Below are 18,228 nucleotides of genomic sequence, written 5' to 3'. Positions count from 1 at the left end.
CAGCTTCAAACATCTGTTTCTGCATCATTCACTGTTTATTAGCCACCAGTCTGCTGTTGTGTTCAGTGCTGTCGGCCTCTGACAGTAAAGCCTCATTTCTGCTGTTCCATGGAAACTTTTTAAAATGATGACAGATTACAAACTCTCAGCTGTGTCTGTAATCAAACCTCTGTAACTTTGCTTCACTTCAGCAGCATCAGCTCATGTTCACATGTTGCTTCATGGTTTGCTTCAGTTTTTGATCGACTGCAGAATATTTTGAAGGTTATCTGCTATAAAAAGCCAGAAGAGGAAAATCTGCTTCATGTGTTTCTGTTTGATCCTCAGTGACTTTGACACAAAGGCCTCTGCTGTGATGATCACACCTCTGATCAAGTCTCACAGTGTCACAACTGATAAATGATCAGAGTTAGAATATTTCTGACTGTCTGCTGTGTGCCGTGACCTTTGACCTGCTAAAGACAGTCAGCTGTGGATTATTCATTGTTGTGTCTGATACTTAGAACTGTGAGGAAGAAGCTACACAGTTAATCAGGGTCCCCTCTCTCTGAATCAGGAAAGGTGGGCAGGCCGCGTGTGGGCCGCGGGCCATACGTTGAGTATCACTGTTTGAAATGTGAACATTGTTCTGCTGCAGTCAATGGACTAAACCAGAGAAGAAGAAAACAGACTTTACCATGAAGATCCTCAGTGTGGATCAGTATAATATCAGCCTGATGTCTGCAGTTTAGTGTCAGCACAACTTTCACATCATATTCATCTCAGCACAACTAAAACATGCTGACTGACCTCAGAGTTTCAAGTTTACATCCTGGACTCTCCAGGAAACCACACAGATGCTTCACTCCTGGATCCTGCAGCTTGTTGTTGTCGCTCAGCACCAGCTCTCTCAGATGGGAGGGGTTGGACTTCAGTGCTGCTGCCAGATAATCACAGCTGATCTCTGACAAACCACAGTCCATCAATCTGTATAAAGAATGAAAGATGTAAGTTTATTAGACAAAGTGCTTGAAATCATTCAGTGTTTCATCATCTGTTCAGAGCTGAAGAAGGTTCAGAATGTAGAAGTTTAGAAAATGGAAACTCCAAACAGCTGAAGCCAACAGGAAGCAGCTTCAAACAAACACAACAAGAGAAAAAACTCTGAATGTTTCACATTAAAGTCGTACATTTCTCATAAAAACAGGACAAAGACTTGAAAAAGTCGTGTTTTTCCTTCCAGGAACCACATGGCTTCACTTTTATAGGTGAAGTGTGACAGAAATGGACATATTGAAATCAATGATATCAAAGCTGGAATCAAATGAGTCCAAGTCTTCTGCTGATTCAGCATCACATTCATCTTTGCTCCTTGTTCTGCATCCCCACCATAAATATAAAGAGGCAAAACTCACATTTTCCAAAATCCTCTTTAAGCTTCGACAATAAAGGAAGATAGTTTTATACAAGTCTTTGTGGTTTTCTTGTCACCCAGATGCCCGAGTACTTAAACTTCTTATAGCTGGGTTTAAAAGGGGCTAAAATACACAAAACTCCCCAGTTGTCGTACAGATAGACTTTGCCTCGCTCTTCCCAAAATTCACTTTATATCCAGAAATTGTCCCAAATTCCTTAAGTATGCATTAAGGTGACCTTGAGGCTCTTAAAGGCGCCTATAAATAAAATGTATTATTATTATTATTGTAAGTCTATCCAAAAGTTTGCGGAGGCTGTTCGATGGGTTGGAAATAAATAAAATCATGTCGTCGGCATAAAGAGAGACTTCATGTTCGATACCCCTCGATGTTTTCCCTCAACACCAACACATTGTCTCAGAGCAACAGCTAGCGGTTCAATGGCAAAAAGGAGACAGAGGGCATCCCTGTCCTGGAGGGCAGATTATTGTTAGTCTGGACGGCTGTTAGAGGGGAGCAATACAATACTTTTATCCAAGATACAAAATTAAAGACACATTTTTTAAGCGTATAAAAAAAAAAATCCCATCTCACTTGATCCAACGCCTTTTCTGCGTCAAGCCAAATTACAGTTTCCAATGTATCACCTTTAACATGGGTATAAATGATATTTAATAGAGCTCTAATGTTCAAAAAAGAGTGCCTAATAAAGCCCGTCTGGTGAAATAATGGAGGACAAATACTTGTGTAAGCGACGGGCCAACACTTGAGCCAGGATCTTGGTGTCTGTGTTGAACAAAGATATTAAACGACATGAACGACAATCTAAATGGTCTTTTTCCTGTTTTACAATTAAACACATCACTGCTTGATGCATTGTTGGAGGCAACGACTGTGAGAGGAAGGATTCTTCAAAAGTTGATTTTAACAGTGAATTCAGTCGGTCAGAAAACTTTATGAAAAAATCAGATGGATACCCGTCGGGGCAGCAGATTTTCCAGACTGCATGCTCCGTACGGCCGTTTCAATTTCAACATTAGAGACAGGTTCCTCCAGACTAGCGATCGCATCTTCTCCCAAGGAGGGAATATCAAACACCTTATTGAAATCATTGTGGATCTCAAGGATAGTTTGGTTGTCTGTAGACCTTATTCCCTGGTCATTGTAGATCTCAAGGATAGTTGGTTAGCTGTTCTTAGTCGTAGCTGGTGAGCTGATAACTCGCCTGTTTTTTCTCCATGTTCATAAGCGTAGCTGCAACTTTGACTAAGCTTGTTTTGTAGATATGAGATTGTATTCAGTTTGTCATTGTAACCGCTGTGTATATAATACAGGCTCAGGAGAGTGGCTGCACACAGCATGTAGTTTAGTGTCACGGTCACAGTGGCTGACCGTATGGAGAGTGTGTGGAGGACTCAGGCGCAGACACTGGCGCAGACATGAAACTGAGTTTTGAACGAAAAGCGAGCCTTTATTTCGGCTGAAGACATCAAACAAGGCAGAATCACAGTGAAGAGAACTAAACTGGGGAACTAATACTATAATAAATCATGAAGACACGGAAAGCTATGGCTAAGAATACAAAAGACTGGGCATGAAAATATGGAGGGTGGGAACACAGACGATGCGACACAGAGACATGAAACACAGAGACTAAATACACATGAGGGATGATCAAGTTCCAAAGATTAAAACTGTCAAACCTGCAGGGGGGATTGGCTGTTCCAAACCTGAAATATTATTTCTGGGCAGCTCAGATGAGACCCCTGACTGTATGGGTGCGGGATTTGTCTGAAACTCAGTGGCTAAACATTGAGAAGACAATGTGCGAAAGATCATTGGAATCCCTGCTTTTTTCTAACATTTCAATTAAAAATGTGCATATGGGGGAACGGACGAGGGTCACACTAAAGATTTGGCGTAGAATCAAACAATCATTTGGTCTTCCAAAAGAAATTTCAATTCTATCAAGGCTCTCCTCCCTGCAGGGTTTTTCTCCTATTGTGGAAGACTCTGGCTTCAGAGCATGGTCACATAGCGGGCTTCATAAACTTTGTCATGTTGTGAGGAATGGGCACCTGAGCTCATTTGAACAGTTGAGGTCAGTTTCGGCTTCCTTCTTCTGACTTTTTTAAATTTCTGCAGTAAGAAGCTTTTTGACAAAACATAAAGAATGGAGGCAAGTTTTGGAGCCCTCACCCATTGAGGAAATATTTCTAAAAATATTTCAAAGTAATTCCTCCCCAAAATTAATCAGTCATTTTTATAACGCATTTATGAGTTTCAATACAAATGCAACTTTGGATATTAAGGCAAGGTGGGAAGCTGAGACTGGCACTCAAATCTCAGAGGACACCTGGGAAGAGGTGTTCGGTGAAGCCCATCTGGTGACTGATTCTGGGCTGTGGAGAGAATTTAAATGGAAGGTGGTCATGAGATATTTTAGAACCCCAGAGATAATTGCCAAAATGAAGCCTACAAATCCTGACACCTGCTGGCGAAATTGTGGTACTTCTTTAGGAACCCACTCACATATATTCTGGTCATGCCCAAAAATCTGCTCACTTTGGAATGACATATTTAAAGTTCTCAGTACAGTTTTCCAACAACCATTAACAAAAGACCAACAGTTAGCCATTTTAGGAGTCTTACCAAAGGGTGTTGCGGGAAACAATAAAACGTATCTCTTAAGAATCTTACAGCAGCACTAAAGTGTATCACTATTAAATGGCTGAATCTTGACCCACCTTCATATAATATGTGGATTGATAAAGCAAGAGAAATTTACCAGATGGAGGAAATAACATCTGCTCTGCGGATTCAGAGAGAATTGTTTACTGAGCGTTGGCGACCCATACATGCTTTACTGTTTCAATAATTTAGCATAGGTCTGTTTCGTTTTGTCCATTTACGGCTAAGTTTGTCACATGTTATTTAAGATTACATAAAGTTTTTGTTTTGTTTTGTTTTTGTTGTTGTCTGTTTGTTTGTTTGCTTGCTTGGGTTTTGTTTTGCTTCCCAGTTTTGTTTTGTGCTTCCTAATTGCAGTTCTTATTTTAATCTACATTTCTGCATTGCAGTTCCTGTAACTGTCCTACTTGTGAACATTGACAAGTACAAGTTGCAATGTTGTAAATTATAATAAAAATTGAGTTAAAAAAAAAAAGAACATTAAAGTCGTACATGTCTCATAAAAACAGGACAAAGACTTGAAAAAGTCGTGTTTTTCCTTCCAGGAACCACATGGCTTCACTTTTAAAGGTGAAGTGTGACAGAAATGGACATATTTGAAGTCCAACACCTTTTTCCAGTCACATTATTAAAGCAGACAAACTACAAGCTCATTTTCATTCCAACAAGTCATCTTCTGACCTGGACTAACAACACTGGTCTCTATGTGCAGCTGGCTGTGAGACCAGTGCTCAGGGAGCGTCTACAAAGTGCAACACTGAAAGAACATCACACACTCATTTGCTTGCAGCACTTTCACACAAACATCTACTGTCATTATTGTCACCAAACTCTGTGGATCCTTTATTGCAAATTCAAATGGGATCAAATGGTCAGACAAAAGAGGCTTATGAGGAAATATGATGAAATGTTGTGTATTAGCAGCAAGTTATTGAATCATTTTCCTCAGAAACCAAACAAAATGATTGACAAACATGTTTTTACAAACTCAGTGTTGGACTTGGATCAGCAGGATAAGCTGATGTTTAAAGGCATTTGAGTCTCGCTGTATGAGAGTCCAGTTCTTACTCAATATTTATGGATGATGTTCTTTCAGTGTTGCACTTTGTAGACGCTCCCTGAGCCTCACAGCCAGCTGCACATGGACCAGCTGACATTACCCAGCATTAGAGGCGGCTGTAAAAAATTCATGTTCCCATTTAAATGGTTTTAATTTGAATAAAACGATGTTGATTCATTCAATCCTGAATCGATGTTTAATATAAATGTATTTTGCCAGAATCTCAGGTTAAAGCTCACAAACTATTTCAACAAGCAGCAAACAGATAAAACAGTAAATGAGAGCAGCTAAACACACAAAGATGGAAACACAGAGCGTGGATCGTTCACTCGACGGCACGTACACGGACACGCCGTCGGGGCTGAAAGTGGACAGCTCACAGATCCTGAAGCTGCAGGTTTCATCTGTCTCCAACCAAAACTGAGTGAAGCAGCAGCAAAAGAAGATCCAAACTCTGCTTCACGTTTGATCAATATGCTCATGAATTCTCTCTGACTTTGGCTGTTCCTGCCTGCACAGCTCTCTCTCTCTCAGTGTACTCCAAGAACAGCTTCAAACATCTGTTTCTGCATCATTCACTGTTTATTAGCCACCAGTCTGCTGTTGTGTTCAGTGCTGTCGGCCTCTGACAGTAAAGCCTCATTTCTGCTGCTCAACACTGAAGAAATGTAAACTTTTCAAAATGATGACAAATTGGAAAACACCTAAACCCAGGAGATGTAACCCTTCTCTCTGGGGCGGAGGCAAGCGGACCATCTCTTTGATTAGAGCTGTGTCTCTAATCAAAGCAGAGATGGAACGATGCCACGTTTTATGTCCGATATCGATATGAATCCAATATAGTCGATTTTATGATCAAACGTTTTTTTTTTATATCTTGCTGCATTTTGTATAAATTCATACTCAAGTTTAAAAAATCTAAACACTAAAGCTGTTCTGTTATACCTGTCTGCAAAAACACACTGCAGCCAAAACATTAGACAATACTGATCTTTGTATTTAAACTTTTTTCAGAACTTTAAATCTAAGTATTTAAAGTAATATTCAAAAGTCATTTAAATCAGTCTGATGCAGACTTCAAAAACTCTTTGGTTGTGAATAAAAGAAGTGCAACATCAGCACAAAATAATGTTTCTATTGAACAACTAACACAAACAGGTTGTAGAATGGAGCCTTTTATACTCACAGCTGAACAGAAACAACATCCAGAGTGGAAAACAGTGCAAATAACTGCAAACAGGCTTCATGACACTCATGTTTGATCAGATTCACTCCCTGCTCTCACACACCAACTCCAGACCTGCATTCATCTTTTCCCTCTGAACCCCCCAAACATACAAACCCTGAGCCACCACCATTGCCCTTTCACTGACTGCCCCACTCCACCATTTGACTCTTAGAACTGAAGACGCTTCTCTCATAAGAGGTGAAACATCTTCAAGGAAACTTGAAGAAGTCCAGACGCTTTTCTTTCCAAGCTTCTTAGACTACGATGACCTGGATGTCTGAGAACCTTCACAGACTGTTTTTACAAGAACAACTTGTGTCAAAAATCCCTGGCAGTGCCTCTCTGTCACACACACAAATCACTACAGTTACAAATTTAATAACTTAAAAAGTAAAAATACCACTTTTGAGCCGTGTCTTTTTGGCCATAACAAATACCAAAAGAACCGGAATTTAATAACATTAAAAGCAAACAATAAATGAGCAAAGTAGTGCATGATAAATATAGACAAATACAAAGTGCAATATAGAAACACTGGGTAAAAAGAAATGAACAATTAAAAAGGAGGATAAAAGATGTGAGCAGTAGTTAAACAGTAGAAATAAATATATAATAAACAAACAAAAATAGATAATAAATGAAAGCCAGGTCTGAAAGGTGAGTTTGGCTTTAAAAGCATGAAAACACACTGCTGTCTTCAGGAAGGCTGCTCCAGTAACAGAAAGTCATCTACATGTGGGTTTAGTTCTGACTTTAGGGACAAGTAAAAAAATAAAATAAAATAAAAACATCTGTCCAGACAACCTGACAGTCAAAAATATAAACTCAGGAACTTAAAAGGAAAATTGTGCTGACTTTGAACGTCCGCATCAAGATAAACTTACAGATTTAAGAGTCAAAAAGTGTCAAAAAGTCTGTATCCTTACCTGAGAGTTTCAAGTTTACAGTCAGGACTCTTTAGTCCAACACACAGCAAATCCAATCCTGAATCCTGCAGGTAGTTCGAGCTCAGGTCCAGCTCTCTCAGATGATTGGATGGGGAGCTGAGAATTTCAGACAAAGCTTCAAAGCTTCTTTTTGAGAGTTTACAATCTCTCAGCCTGAGGAAGAATAACAATGGAGACATATTCTTTTATTCATCTAGCATTATTAAACATATTTGTTCATAGATTCACTTACAGCACTTTCTTGGATGCTTTGACCACTGGCAGCAGCTTCAAAAATGCCTTCTCTGAACGGGAGTATTTCTCCAGGTCGAACTCATCCAGATCTGATGACAGTAAGATGAAGACCAGAGCCGACCACTGAGCAGGAGACAGTTGATCTGTGGAGAGACGTCCTGATCTCAGGGACTGTTGGATCTCCTCCACTAGAGAACGATCATCCAGTTCATTCAGACAGTGGAACAGGTTGATGCTTTTCTCTGCAGACAGTTTCCCACTGAGCTTCTTCTTGATGTAGTGAACTGTTTCCTGATTGGTCTGTGAGCTACTTCTTGTCTGTGTCAGTATGCATAGGAGATTCTGATTGGTCTGCAGTGAAAGACCCAGGAGGAAGCGGAGGAACAAGTCCAGGTGGCCATTTGGACTCTCTAAGGCTTTGTCCACAGCACTCTGGTAGAAGTCTTTTACAGTAAGTGTTTTCTGGAAGATTTTAAAGAGAGGAGATTGTTTCTTAAGCAGGTTGACTCCAGAGTTGATGAAGGTCAGATAGACATGAAGAGCAGCAAAGAACTCCTGAATGCTCAGATGGACGAAACAGTAAACAACGTTGTTGAACATGTGGCACTCATCAGCTTTAAAGATCTGTGTGAACACTCCTGAGTACACTGAGGCTGCTCTGATATCGATGCCACACTCTGTCAGGTCTGATTTATAGAAGATCAGGTTTCCTTTCTGCAGCTGATCAAAGGCCAGTTTTCCCAGAGACTCAATGATCTTCCTGCACGACTCCGTCTCAGCTCCTCCATCATACTTGATGTCCTTCGTTTTTAGGTGAAATAGCACAAGGCGTAGGTAGAGCTCTGTGAGAGTCTTAGGCAGATCTTTGCTCTCTTTGTTCTTCATGACAAACTCCAGAACTGTAGCAGTGATCCAGCAGAAGACTGGGATGTGGCACATGATGTGGAGGCTTCGTGATGTCTTGATGTGGGAGATGATGCTGCTGGCCTGCTCCTCATCTCTGAATCTCTTCCTGAAGTACTCCTCCTTCTGTGGGTCAGTGAACCCTCTGACCTCTGTCACCACGCCAACACAGTCAGGAGGGATCTGATTGGCTGCTGCAGGTCGTGTGGTTATCCAGAGGCGAGCAGAGGGAAGCAGTTTCCCCCTGATGAGGTTTATCAGCAGCACATCCACTGAGGTGGACTTTCTAGGGTCAGTCAGGATTGTAGTTTTGTGGAAGTCCAGAGGAGGTCGACACTCATCCAGACCATCAAAGATGAACACAACCTGGAAGTCTTCAAAGATGTAGATTCCTGCTTTTTTGGTTTCAGTAAAGATGTGATGAACAAGTTCCACCAAGCTGAACTTTTCCTCTTTCAGCAGATTCAGCTCTCTGAAAGTGAATGGAAACATGAACTGGATGTCCTGGTTGGCTTTGTCTTCAGCCCAGTCCAGGGTGAACTTCTGTGTTAGGACTGTTTTCCCAATGCCAGCCACTCCCATTGTCAGCACTGTTCTGATTGGTTTATCTCTTCCAGGTGGGAGTTTAAAGATGTCTTCTTGTCTGATGGTTGTTTCTGGTCTGTCTGGTTTCCTGGATGCTGTTTCAATCTGTCTGACCTCATGTTCATCATTGACCTCTGCAGTCCCTCCCCCTGTGATGTAGAGCTCTGTGTAGATCTGACTCAGGAGGGTCGGGTTTTCTGTTGTAGAAATCCCCTCGAGCACACACTGGAACTTCTGCTTCAGGTCTGACTTGAGTTTGAGCTGACACTCAGTGAGAATCTCTGCATGAATAAACAGCAAATGACACAAATGAGAAAACTGCATTCTGGTTACTGTGGTTATGTGTTCAGTTCACTGGACTCTTGGTGTCATGATCCGAGTGAGTCTGAGTAACTTTCCACAGCATCAGCTCTCCTCCCCTGGGTGGAGCCCTCCTCACTCCTCCCTGCTCCTCACCTGTTGCCAATTACTCCGGCAGTATTTATGAGCAGCACTCACAATGAACCTTCTCCAGATTGTGTGCTTAGCACAGTCAGTTCTCTGCCTCACATTTTGTCTTGTGCTCCTCAGCTTGTTTCGCGTAACCCTCTTTTCCTGTTCCCTAGTCGGCACCTGGATACATCTTCCAACTCTCGCCATAAGTCACGCCTCAGGATTCTGGCCTGCCACTGCTGGGAAAACTCACTCTTGCAAACTGCCATCCTCAGCTGCCTGCCTCCCTGTGCACCCACATCTCACTCTGTACCCAGATTTAATTCATCTCCTCCTCCAGCTGATCTCCACCTGCAGCCACGTAACACCTCTTAGTTTTTAAATCTTGGACTCATTCACTACACTGTGGACCACTCTGATTATTATCTCCTTTGTTCCAGTGATCCTGGATAGTTTCTATTCGCCCGATTCTGCCCCTGTTGTTCCTTTGACCTGCCTCAGCTTATGTTCTGGCCTCAGCTCTGCACTTCTCATAATACCTCGCTTGCTGTTGAATTTAGCCGTGATTCAGCTTTCTCCGTCAAGAAATCTAGTAAAATACATTTCTGTTAAAAGTCACTCAGCCTCCGTTTTTTGGTTCTGTGCTTGACTCCATTCCTTTTCATGAGCCATTGAGCCCTGACACTTGGGTTATAACTGAGGGCAGGTTTTATAGAGACACATTCGATTTAATTGTGTTTATTTATACAGCACCAAATCAATACTAGCAACATTTCACATATTACATAAACAACAATATGGAGCCAGTGATGAATAAATATGTAGAATAAATGAAAGAATTTCAAGTATAAAAGTTTTTTTTTAATTCCTCCAAATAACAACAACAGTCACCCCAATGTGTTTTATATTGTAAGATAAAGAACCTACAATAATACAACAGAAAAAAAAAACAAATATCTTTTTGGGTCCTGAAAACTGAAGGCTCTGCCTCCCATTCTACTTTTAAATACTCTGTGAACAACAAGTAGGCCTGCAGAGCGAGAGCGAAGTACTCTAACAGGGTCATATGGTACTACAAGGTCATTAAGATAAGATGGGGCCTGATTATTTAAGACCTTGTATGTGAGGAGCAGGATTTTGAATTCTGGATTTAACAGGAAGCCAATGAAGGGAAGCCAAAACAGGAGAAATCTGCTCTCTCTTTCTAGTCCCTGTCAGGACTCTTGCTGCAGCATTTTGGATTAGCTGAAGGCTTTTCAGCGAGTTTTTTGGACATCCTGATAATAATGAATTACAGTCGTCCAGCCTGGAAGTAATAAATGCATGAACTAGTTTTTCAGAGTCTCTCTGAGACAGGATATTTCTAACTTTAGAGATGTTGCACAAATGGAAGAAAGCAGTCTTACATATTTGTTTAATATGTACGTTGAAGGACATGTCCTGGTCAAAAATGACTCCAAGGTTCCTCACAGTGTTACTGGAGGCCAAGGTAATGCCATCCAGAGTAAGAATCTGCTTAGATACCATATTTCTAAGATTTTCAGGGCCGAGTACAATAACCTCAGTTTTATCTGTATTAAGAAGCAGAAAGTTAGCGGCCATCCAGGTCTTTATGTCTTTAAGACATTCCTGCAGTTTAACTCATTGGTGTGTGTTATCTGGCTTCATGGACAGATGGAGCTGGGTATCATCTGCATAGCAGTGTAAATGTATGCTATGTCTTCTAATGACACTACCTAAGGGAAGCTTGGTAACGGGAGCGTTGCCAGCAGAAGGCTGAAGTGGAATCTCCAAGAAAGCTGCAGAAGAAAAAACATGAGCTGAAATGGTGGATTTTAGTCATATAAGGAGAACTGTGGCTTTCCTCCAACCTTTGACCAATCACCTTAGTGTCCTGTTTATCAACCATAATAAAAAGCATTTACTGTGTGGGCATTTTTTTGTTTGGGTCTCCAAACAGCAGAAAGAAATGGCAGCCATTTTTTTTAAACTTTACCTTCAACTGGTAAATAGATTTAAGAGAAAGCACTTTGATCATATTTGTGACGTGTCCCAAACTGTTGTTGTCGCCTCATTTATGTTGATAAAACAGCTCTAAAACCAATCTGACAATATAAATCTGTAAAATGGGCAGAAAACCTGCTGCTGGTCCCATTTTAATCAAACCAACCCAAAGAGCAGATATTCATGTGTGTACACAGGAGGTTATTTGTGCAGATGCATAAAACACAAACTGTTGGCTTTCTGCAGTCTCTCACTCCTGAAAGTGTTGGCAAGTGTTTTGGATTTATTATTTATATGGATTTTAATGGCACCTGTGTAATGTTAACTAAGGTTTTTATTGTTTATGTATTTTTTGTTTAGTCATTCCCTGACTTACCTGTGGGTTCTGGGATGGTTTTATTTAAATTCTCCAACAGATCATTCTTGTTTATCCTCCCCAAAAGATTTTTAGTGACTTCAAAAGTGTTGATAGAGTAGGTATCAAACATCAGATCCACTATGTTCGTCCTCTCTGCATTCTCCAGTTCACTCTCTGGGATTGCTGGTAAACCTTCTACAGACCCGTTCTTCAGATGCCACTTAAATTCTTCAAAGTCATCACGTCCCAAATCCTTCAAAGTCCCCAGAAGGATTTCTTTAGGTGTCGTCATCTTTTACCCTGTAAGGATCCGATAAACAAAGACTGTAACAACAGCTGGAGAGGTAATTGCCTGATTTATCAGAATTTAACTTGATTCTAACAGCAGTTCATCACTACCACCAATAAATTTCTTAGGCTCAGAATGCAACAAAATTGCACATGAAGAAGCACATAGAGAAGTATCCAAGTAACACTTTGCTACAATATAAAACAAACAATTATAAATAAAGAAAATATATAAACTAAATATATACACTACCCGTCAAACGTTTTAGAACAGCCCAATTTTTCCAGTGTTTTCGTCACGGTTTGCGAGCCGTGTGTAAATTATCAAAGGACCCTTTATGCAGGCAGCTCAGATGCAAGTGAGTTTATTCATCACATGGTGATACAAACAGAAATGGCGAAGGTGAGCATGGAAACTAAGCAAAAACCTAAAAACTAATAGTACACGAAGGGAAGACGAAAACACAGAACACAAGGGGTGGGAGCAAAGCACCACAACACATCACTATATAGACAGTTACACAGAGGGAGACACAGAAGGCAACAACACAGGGCGGAACAAATGGACAGAGAAGACTAAACACAGAACAGAGTGCACAGAGAAACAAGGGGGGCAGGGAATCAAAACCTAGGAAGCATAGAATAACTCACAAACTAAACTGACATAATACAAAAATCACAAAGAACTGAAACCACTAGCTCAGGAGACCCAGGACCCTGACAGATACACAGACAAACCAGCAACTAACAGAGGCAAACACAAGGTTTAAATACACAGAGGGATAACGAGGGAATGAGACACAGAAGGAGGACACAGCTGGGAGTGATTGACAAGACGAGACAGAGGAAACGCAAACTAAACACACTGACATGAGACACGGACCTTCACAACAAAGCAGGAAATACAAAGACTGAACTTAGAGGTACAACAAAACACAGAACCAAAACGTAAGAATAAACAAAGATACATCATGAAATCAAAGATTAACAATACAAAACAGAAAACACTGAGTCACAGACCCAGGATCGTGACAGTTTTATTGAAAATATCCTTTTTATTTCTCATTGCGCTCTGAAATGAAAGCATAGTACAAATAAGCAGTTGGAGTTAAAAATTAATCATGAAACACATTTATAGACCAAAGTTTATTCTAAACGTTTGACTGAACACACCCGTGGCTTCTGTCTACAATAGAAATCAAATATTCTCCCATATCTGTAGCAGATGTTCCCGTAAATGTGGACCTTGTAATAATAATAATAATAATAACTTTATTTATAAAGCGCTTTCAAACAAAGTGCTGTACAACTAAAGAGATAAATAAAATAAAAGCGATACATAGCAATACAGGTAAAAGACACAATACAAGTTAAAAACAATAAAAATGTAAAAACTAAAAGCCATAGAATTAAGACATGTAGGATCGGGTGAACAAATGTGTCTTCAACTTGGTTTTAAAAACCTCCACAGAGCAGCCTGCCGAATATCTTGTGGGAGGTTGTTCCACAGAAACGGGGCATGAAAAGAAAAAGCTCTCCAATTGTCTTTTTTCTGGCTCTAAGAACTTTTAGAAGACCAGAGTCCTGAGATCGGAGAGCACGAGATGGAACATAAAGGTGTAAAAGGTCGGAGAGGTATGAAGGTGCCAATCCGTTTAAAGCCTTGTAGGTGAGCAGCAGGACCTTAAAATCTGCTCGAACCTGACAAGGTAGCCAGTGAAGACATCTCAGAACAGGGTAATGTGCTCAAATTTCCCAGTTCTTGTTAAAATGCGAGCAGCTGCATTTTGCACCAACGCCAGAATCTCAGGTTAAACCTCACAAAACTTTAACAACCACCAAACAGCTGAAACAGTAAATGAGAGCAGGAACACGGATTCTGCACAAAGACGTAAACACAAAGCTCAGAGCCGCCGACACATCAGAATCAGTGAGATGTCGCCTTTCTCACCCGATGGCACGGACACGGTCGGGGCTGAAAGCCGACAGCTCGCTGATTCTGATGTTTCGGCGGCTCCGAGCTTTGTGTTTACGTCCTTTTTACGCTGATTCTAAAGCTGTTAGTTTTATCTCTCTCCAAACAATATTGACTGAACCAGCAGCAAAAGAAGATCCAAACTACGCTTCACATAAACATCGTCATGAACTCACTCTGACTTTTGCTGTTTTGCTTCCACCAGGATAAAATCACACGTCATGCACAGCTCTCTCTCTCTCTCTCTCTCTCTCTCTCTCACACACACAGTTTCCTGTCTAAAAATCTGTTTTCTGCATTATTCGCTTGCTTGTTACGCACAAGTCTACCGTTGTTTACAGCGCTGTCGGCCGCTGTTTTTTTCCTTTTACTTACTTCCGAAAAGAAAACCTAATTTCTGCCGTTCAACAGGCTTCTGAACAAATTTAAACTTTTTAAAATTATGCAAATTGCAAAACGCTGTGTCTGTCATAAAACCGCTGTAACTTCAGAGGTAATGTTCATATGTTGATTATTGGTTTTCTTTCGTTTTTGATCTACTGTAGAATATTTTTATAAAACCACCTTCATGTTTTTCTGTTTTATCTTCAGCTACTTTGACACAAAGGCCTCTGCTGTGATGCTCACACCTTTGATAAAGTCTTGCGAGTGTCAGCTTCCTTTTTATAGATACAAAAATATGTAAATGTACTGATCTGAATTATAATATTTCTGACTGTCTGAGGCAAAATTTCCCAGATTCAAATCGAATTGAATCGAATCGTGGATCGAATTGATTCAGGACCTTGTGAATCGGAATCAAATCGATTCTAGAATTCAGTGACGATACCCTGCCCTATTTGCGACCATGTCAACATCCAGTCCAGGCTTTTTCAAGATTGGTACTACCACAGCTGATTGAAAACATTCAGAAAAGACTCAATGAAGTATTTAAAAGAAACAGGTTGTAGGGTCCTAATGCTGACCACAGTTCCTTTATAGCCCAGGCTGGTAGAGGATCCAAAGAACAGGTTGTACATCGAGCTGCTTTTACAACCTTACTTAATCCAGAAAGGGAAATAGAGATGGACCAATGCGATATTACGTATCGGTCCATCTCTATTTCTATTAATTTACGTCAGTATCAATACTGATTTTGTATGTATTTTGAAGGATTTGAACCAAAGGCAAAAAATACCATGAGCAAAAAATGGCAGTCGTGATTATAAAATAGGGAGGTTTCTTTTTTTTTAACATAGATTAAACTCGTTAAATAGAACAACAAGTTTATGAGCTTTCTTGTTATTCACAAGTTTCAGCGATTTAGCCCAGAGTCTAAAGTCATTCAGCCATCTGTTTATACATGGTTTAGCTCTAAAGTATCTGCATTTGTGAAGAAAAAATTTTCCCATTAACAAAATCGTCCTAATCAACAGGTCAAAATCTGCATTCTCAGCAAGTATTCCAAACTTTATTACTGTCACCGTCAAATGTGGTAACTGAATTCTCCTGGACTGTAGCCAGCTCCACATGTCAGTCCAGAAGGAGTGCACTGATTCACAGTTGAAAAACAAGTGATCCAGACTTTCAATATCATTTTCACAAAATGTGCAGGCGTTCACATCTAAGTTAAATTTCCGTCTTAAGAATTCATTGGTTGGATAAACCTCATTAATGATTTTAAAGTGAACCTCTTTTACTTTAGGGGAAAGAGGAAGTGAAATATACTTTTTTCTTATCGCCTTAACCTCCATGGTCTCAAATTCTTTAAGGATATAATTTCTTTTAACCGGATTAGGGCAAATGTCGTTGATCAAAATATTCCTGATCACTTTGTTTGTAAACCTGCTGTCACCAAATTCAGCTCCAGCTATGCAGAGCTGCCTCAGTCCAGGAGAAATTTTAGAGTGCACAATATCTTCTTTTATCCTTGATCTCAAAGGGACTGGGATGGCTTTCACTAGGGATTTATATCTGTTAGCAGTACATCTTACATCAAATTTCTCACAAAACGTATCATGTTTTAATAAGACCCCATTATCATCCATAAAATGAGCTACAGCCCAAATCCCTTTAGATCTTCCAGTAGAGAAGGACCTGCTGATGGAAAGCTGAGAGTTTAACAGGTAACGAACTGCAATCAAAGTCACAACGTAACAAAAAGTCTATTCCACCCATTTTGCCAAAAATCACACTGGGAATAATGTTCCAAAAGGAATTTTTGTTCCTAATGAAAGATCTTAACCATTTCAGTTTTAGTACACCATTCATAACATCAAAGTCAATGGCATTAGCCCCACCCTCTTCATAATTCTTAATCATATCATTTTTCTTTATATAATGACATTTGTTCCTCCATATGAACCTAAAATTAAGATTATTTATAGATTTAATTAGTTTTGGAGATATGGGCAGAGAAAAGGCTGGATAGATGAGTCTGGACAGACTGTCCATTTTGGTTAGCAAGATTCTCCCAAACAGAGTTATGTCCCTTTGCAGCCACCTGTTTAAAATTGACTTACACTTTTCTATATTGGCACAGATATTCTTATTTTCTGTTGATGTCTTATCCTTGCAAATTACAATGCCCAGATACTTCACCTCTTTTTTTGATCTGTATATTATCTATTGCTTGCAGGGGACACTCATGCAGAGCTAGAATTTCTTATTCATTAATATTCAGCTGTAGGCCAGAAGCTTTGGAGAAGTGGTTGATCGCCTGTAAGGCTAAAGGAATCTGGTCCTCATTTTTTAGAAACAGGGTGGTATCATCTGCGAGCTGACTGATTATTATCTGTTCACCCATCACAGTTAACCCCTCAATGTGACTGTTTTTAATCAAAATAGACAACAGCTCAGCAACCATGATGAACAGAAGTGGTGAGCTGCTACATCCCTGCCTTATCCCTCTATTAACCTCAAACCTTGAACATGTACCATGTTCTAGCAAAACAGAGCTGTTAATGTCATTATATAGCATCTCTATAACATTGATAAATTCCTGTCCAAAACCAAAAGACTGCAGAGTTTTTAATATGAACGTATGTTCAACTGAGTCAAATGCTTTGTAAAAATCCAAGAACAGGATGTATCCTCTCTCTTGTGTCACGATGAGTTGTGTGGCTGTCAGTGGCTGGACCCACGTGCAGGACTCGGAGACAAAACATTAACTTAAACGACAGCTTTATTTGCTGGTGAGTCACCCTTGGCGATACATAAACAACAACTTAAACTAACTAGACTGGAGATGATGAAGGTAGACGACAATGAATACACACACAACAAACGTGGAGGACGCAACAACTGGCAGAGAAAAACACAGGGCTTAAATACATACTGAGGTGATTAGGGAATGTGAAACAGGAGGAGAACACAGCTGGGACTCATCAGACATGACAAGACAAGGGGCGGCAAAACTCAACACATTGACATAGTACACAGACTTTCAAAGTAAAACAGGAAACTGAACAGACGTGGACTAAACTAGGGGATACAGTGACAGAACAAGAGACACACTGACAGAGATGACTGTATACTAACAGAAGTAACACAGAACCACGACCTAAGAAGGAGAACACAAGAAATGCCAAGGACCTAGGGACTTAGGAATACTAGCGACAAAAATCAAACCCAAGAGAATCAAAACACATCATGAAATCAAAGATAACTAATACAAACAGAAAAACACTGAGTCCACAGACTCAGGACCGTGACATCTTGGATTATTTCACTGTACTCAAGGAGGTCCAAAACCAGCCCAATATTGTTATGAATTAGTCTTCCTTTCAAAAAACCTGATTGTGTTTCACTGATAATGTTTGAGATGCCTTTCTTTAGCCTCTCAGCTACAGCTCCAGACAGGATCTTATAGTCAGTGTTTAGTAAGGTGATGGGTCTTAAATTGTCTAAAATTCTTTTATCCTTACCCGATTTAGGGATCAGGGTTATCAGCGCTTGTTTCATGCTCGGCATCAGTTCTTTTTTTCTCTATCGATTCCTTTAATGCATCAAACAATAAAGTTCTTAGGTCCTTCCAGAAGAATTGATAAAAATTAGTAGTGAGTCCATCTGTCCCTGGGGACTTGTTTAATGCCATTTTCATGACCACCAAATCCAGTTCCTCAATTTGGCGGCCGCTACTAAGTTTTAA

At 40.2% G+C, this 18,228-nt stretch overlaps 2 protein-coding genes across 2 annotated transcripts in view; both read right to left on the bottom strand.

The window, feature by feature from the left end:
• Positions 1 to 18,228, bottom strand: part of LOC309701482 (uncharacterized protein) — a 2,150,955-nt gene that overhangs the window by 251,210 nt on the left and 1,881,517 nt on the right. The window contains exon 27 of the mRNA XM_082525718.1: positions 790 to 966. Coding sequence (XP_082381844.1) covers positions 790 to 966 — 177 coding nt within the window. The remainder of the gene's footprint in view (positions 1 to 789; positions 967 to 18,228) is intronic.
• On the bottom strand, positions 7,549 to 12,128 carry LOC309700332 (NLR family CARD domain-containing protein 3-like; the record flags this gene model as incomplete). The annotated part of the gene is made up of 2 exons (XM_082523854.1): positions 7,549 to 9,323; positions 11,855 to 12,128. The coding sequence occupies 2 exons, from the start codon at positions 12,126 to 12,128 to the stop codon at positions 7,549 to 7,551; spliced, it is 2,049 nt and encodes a 682-aa protein (XP_082379980.1).

Source organism: Aulonocara stuartgranti (assembly GCF_965226115.1).
Source record: "Aulonocara stuartgranti genome assembly, chromosome: 23".
In the NCBI taxonomy this organism is placed as follows: Eukaryota; Metazoa; Chordata; class Actinopteri; order Cichliformes; family Cichlidae; genus Aulonocara; species Aulonocara stuartgranti.
Note: the sequence above shows the minus strand (reverse complement) of the source record. Positions and strands in the feature narration are given on the sequence as shown.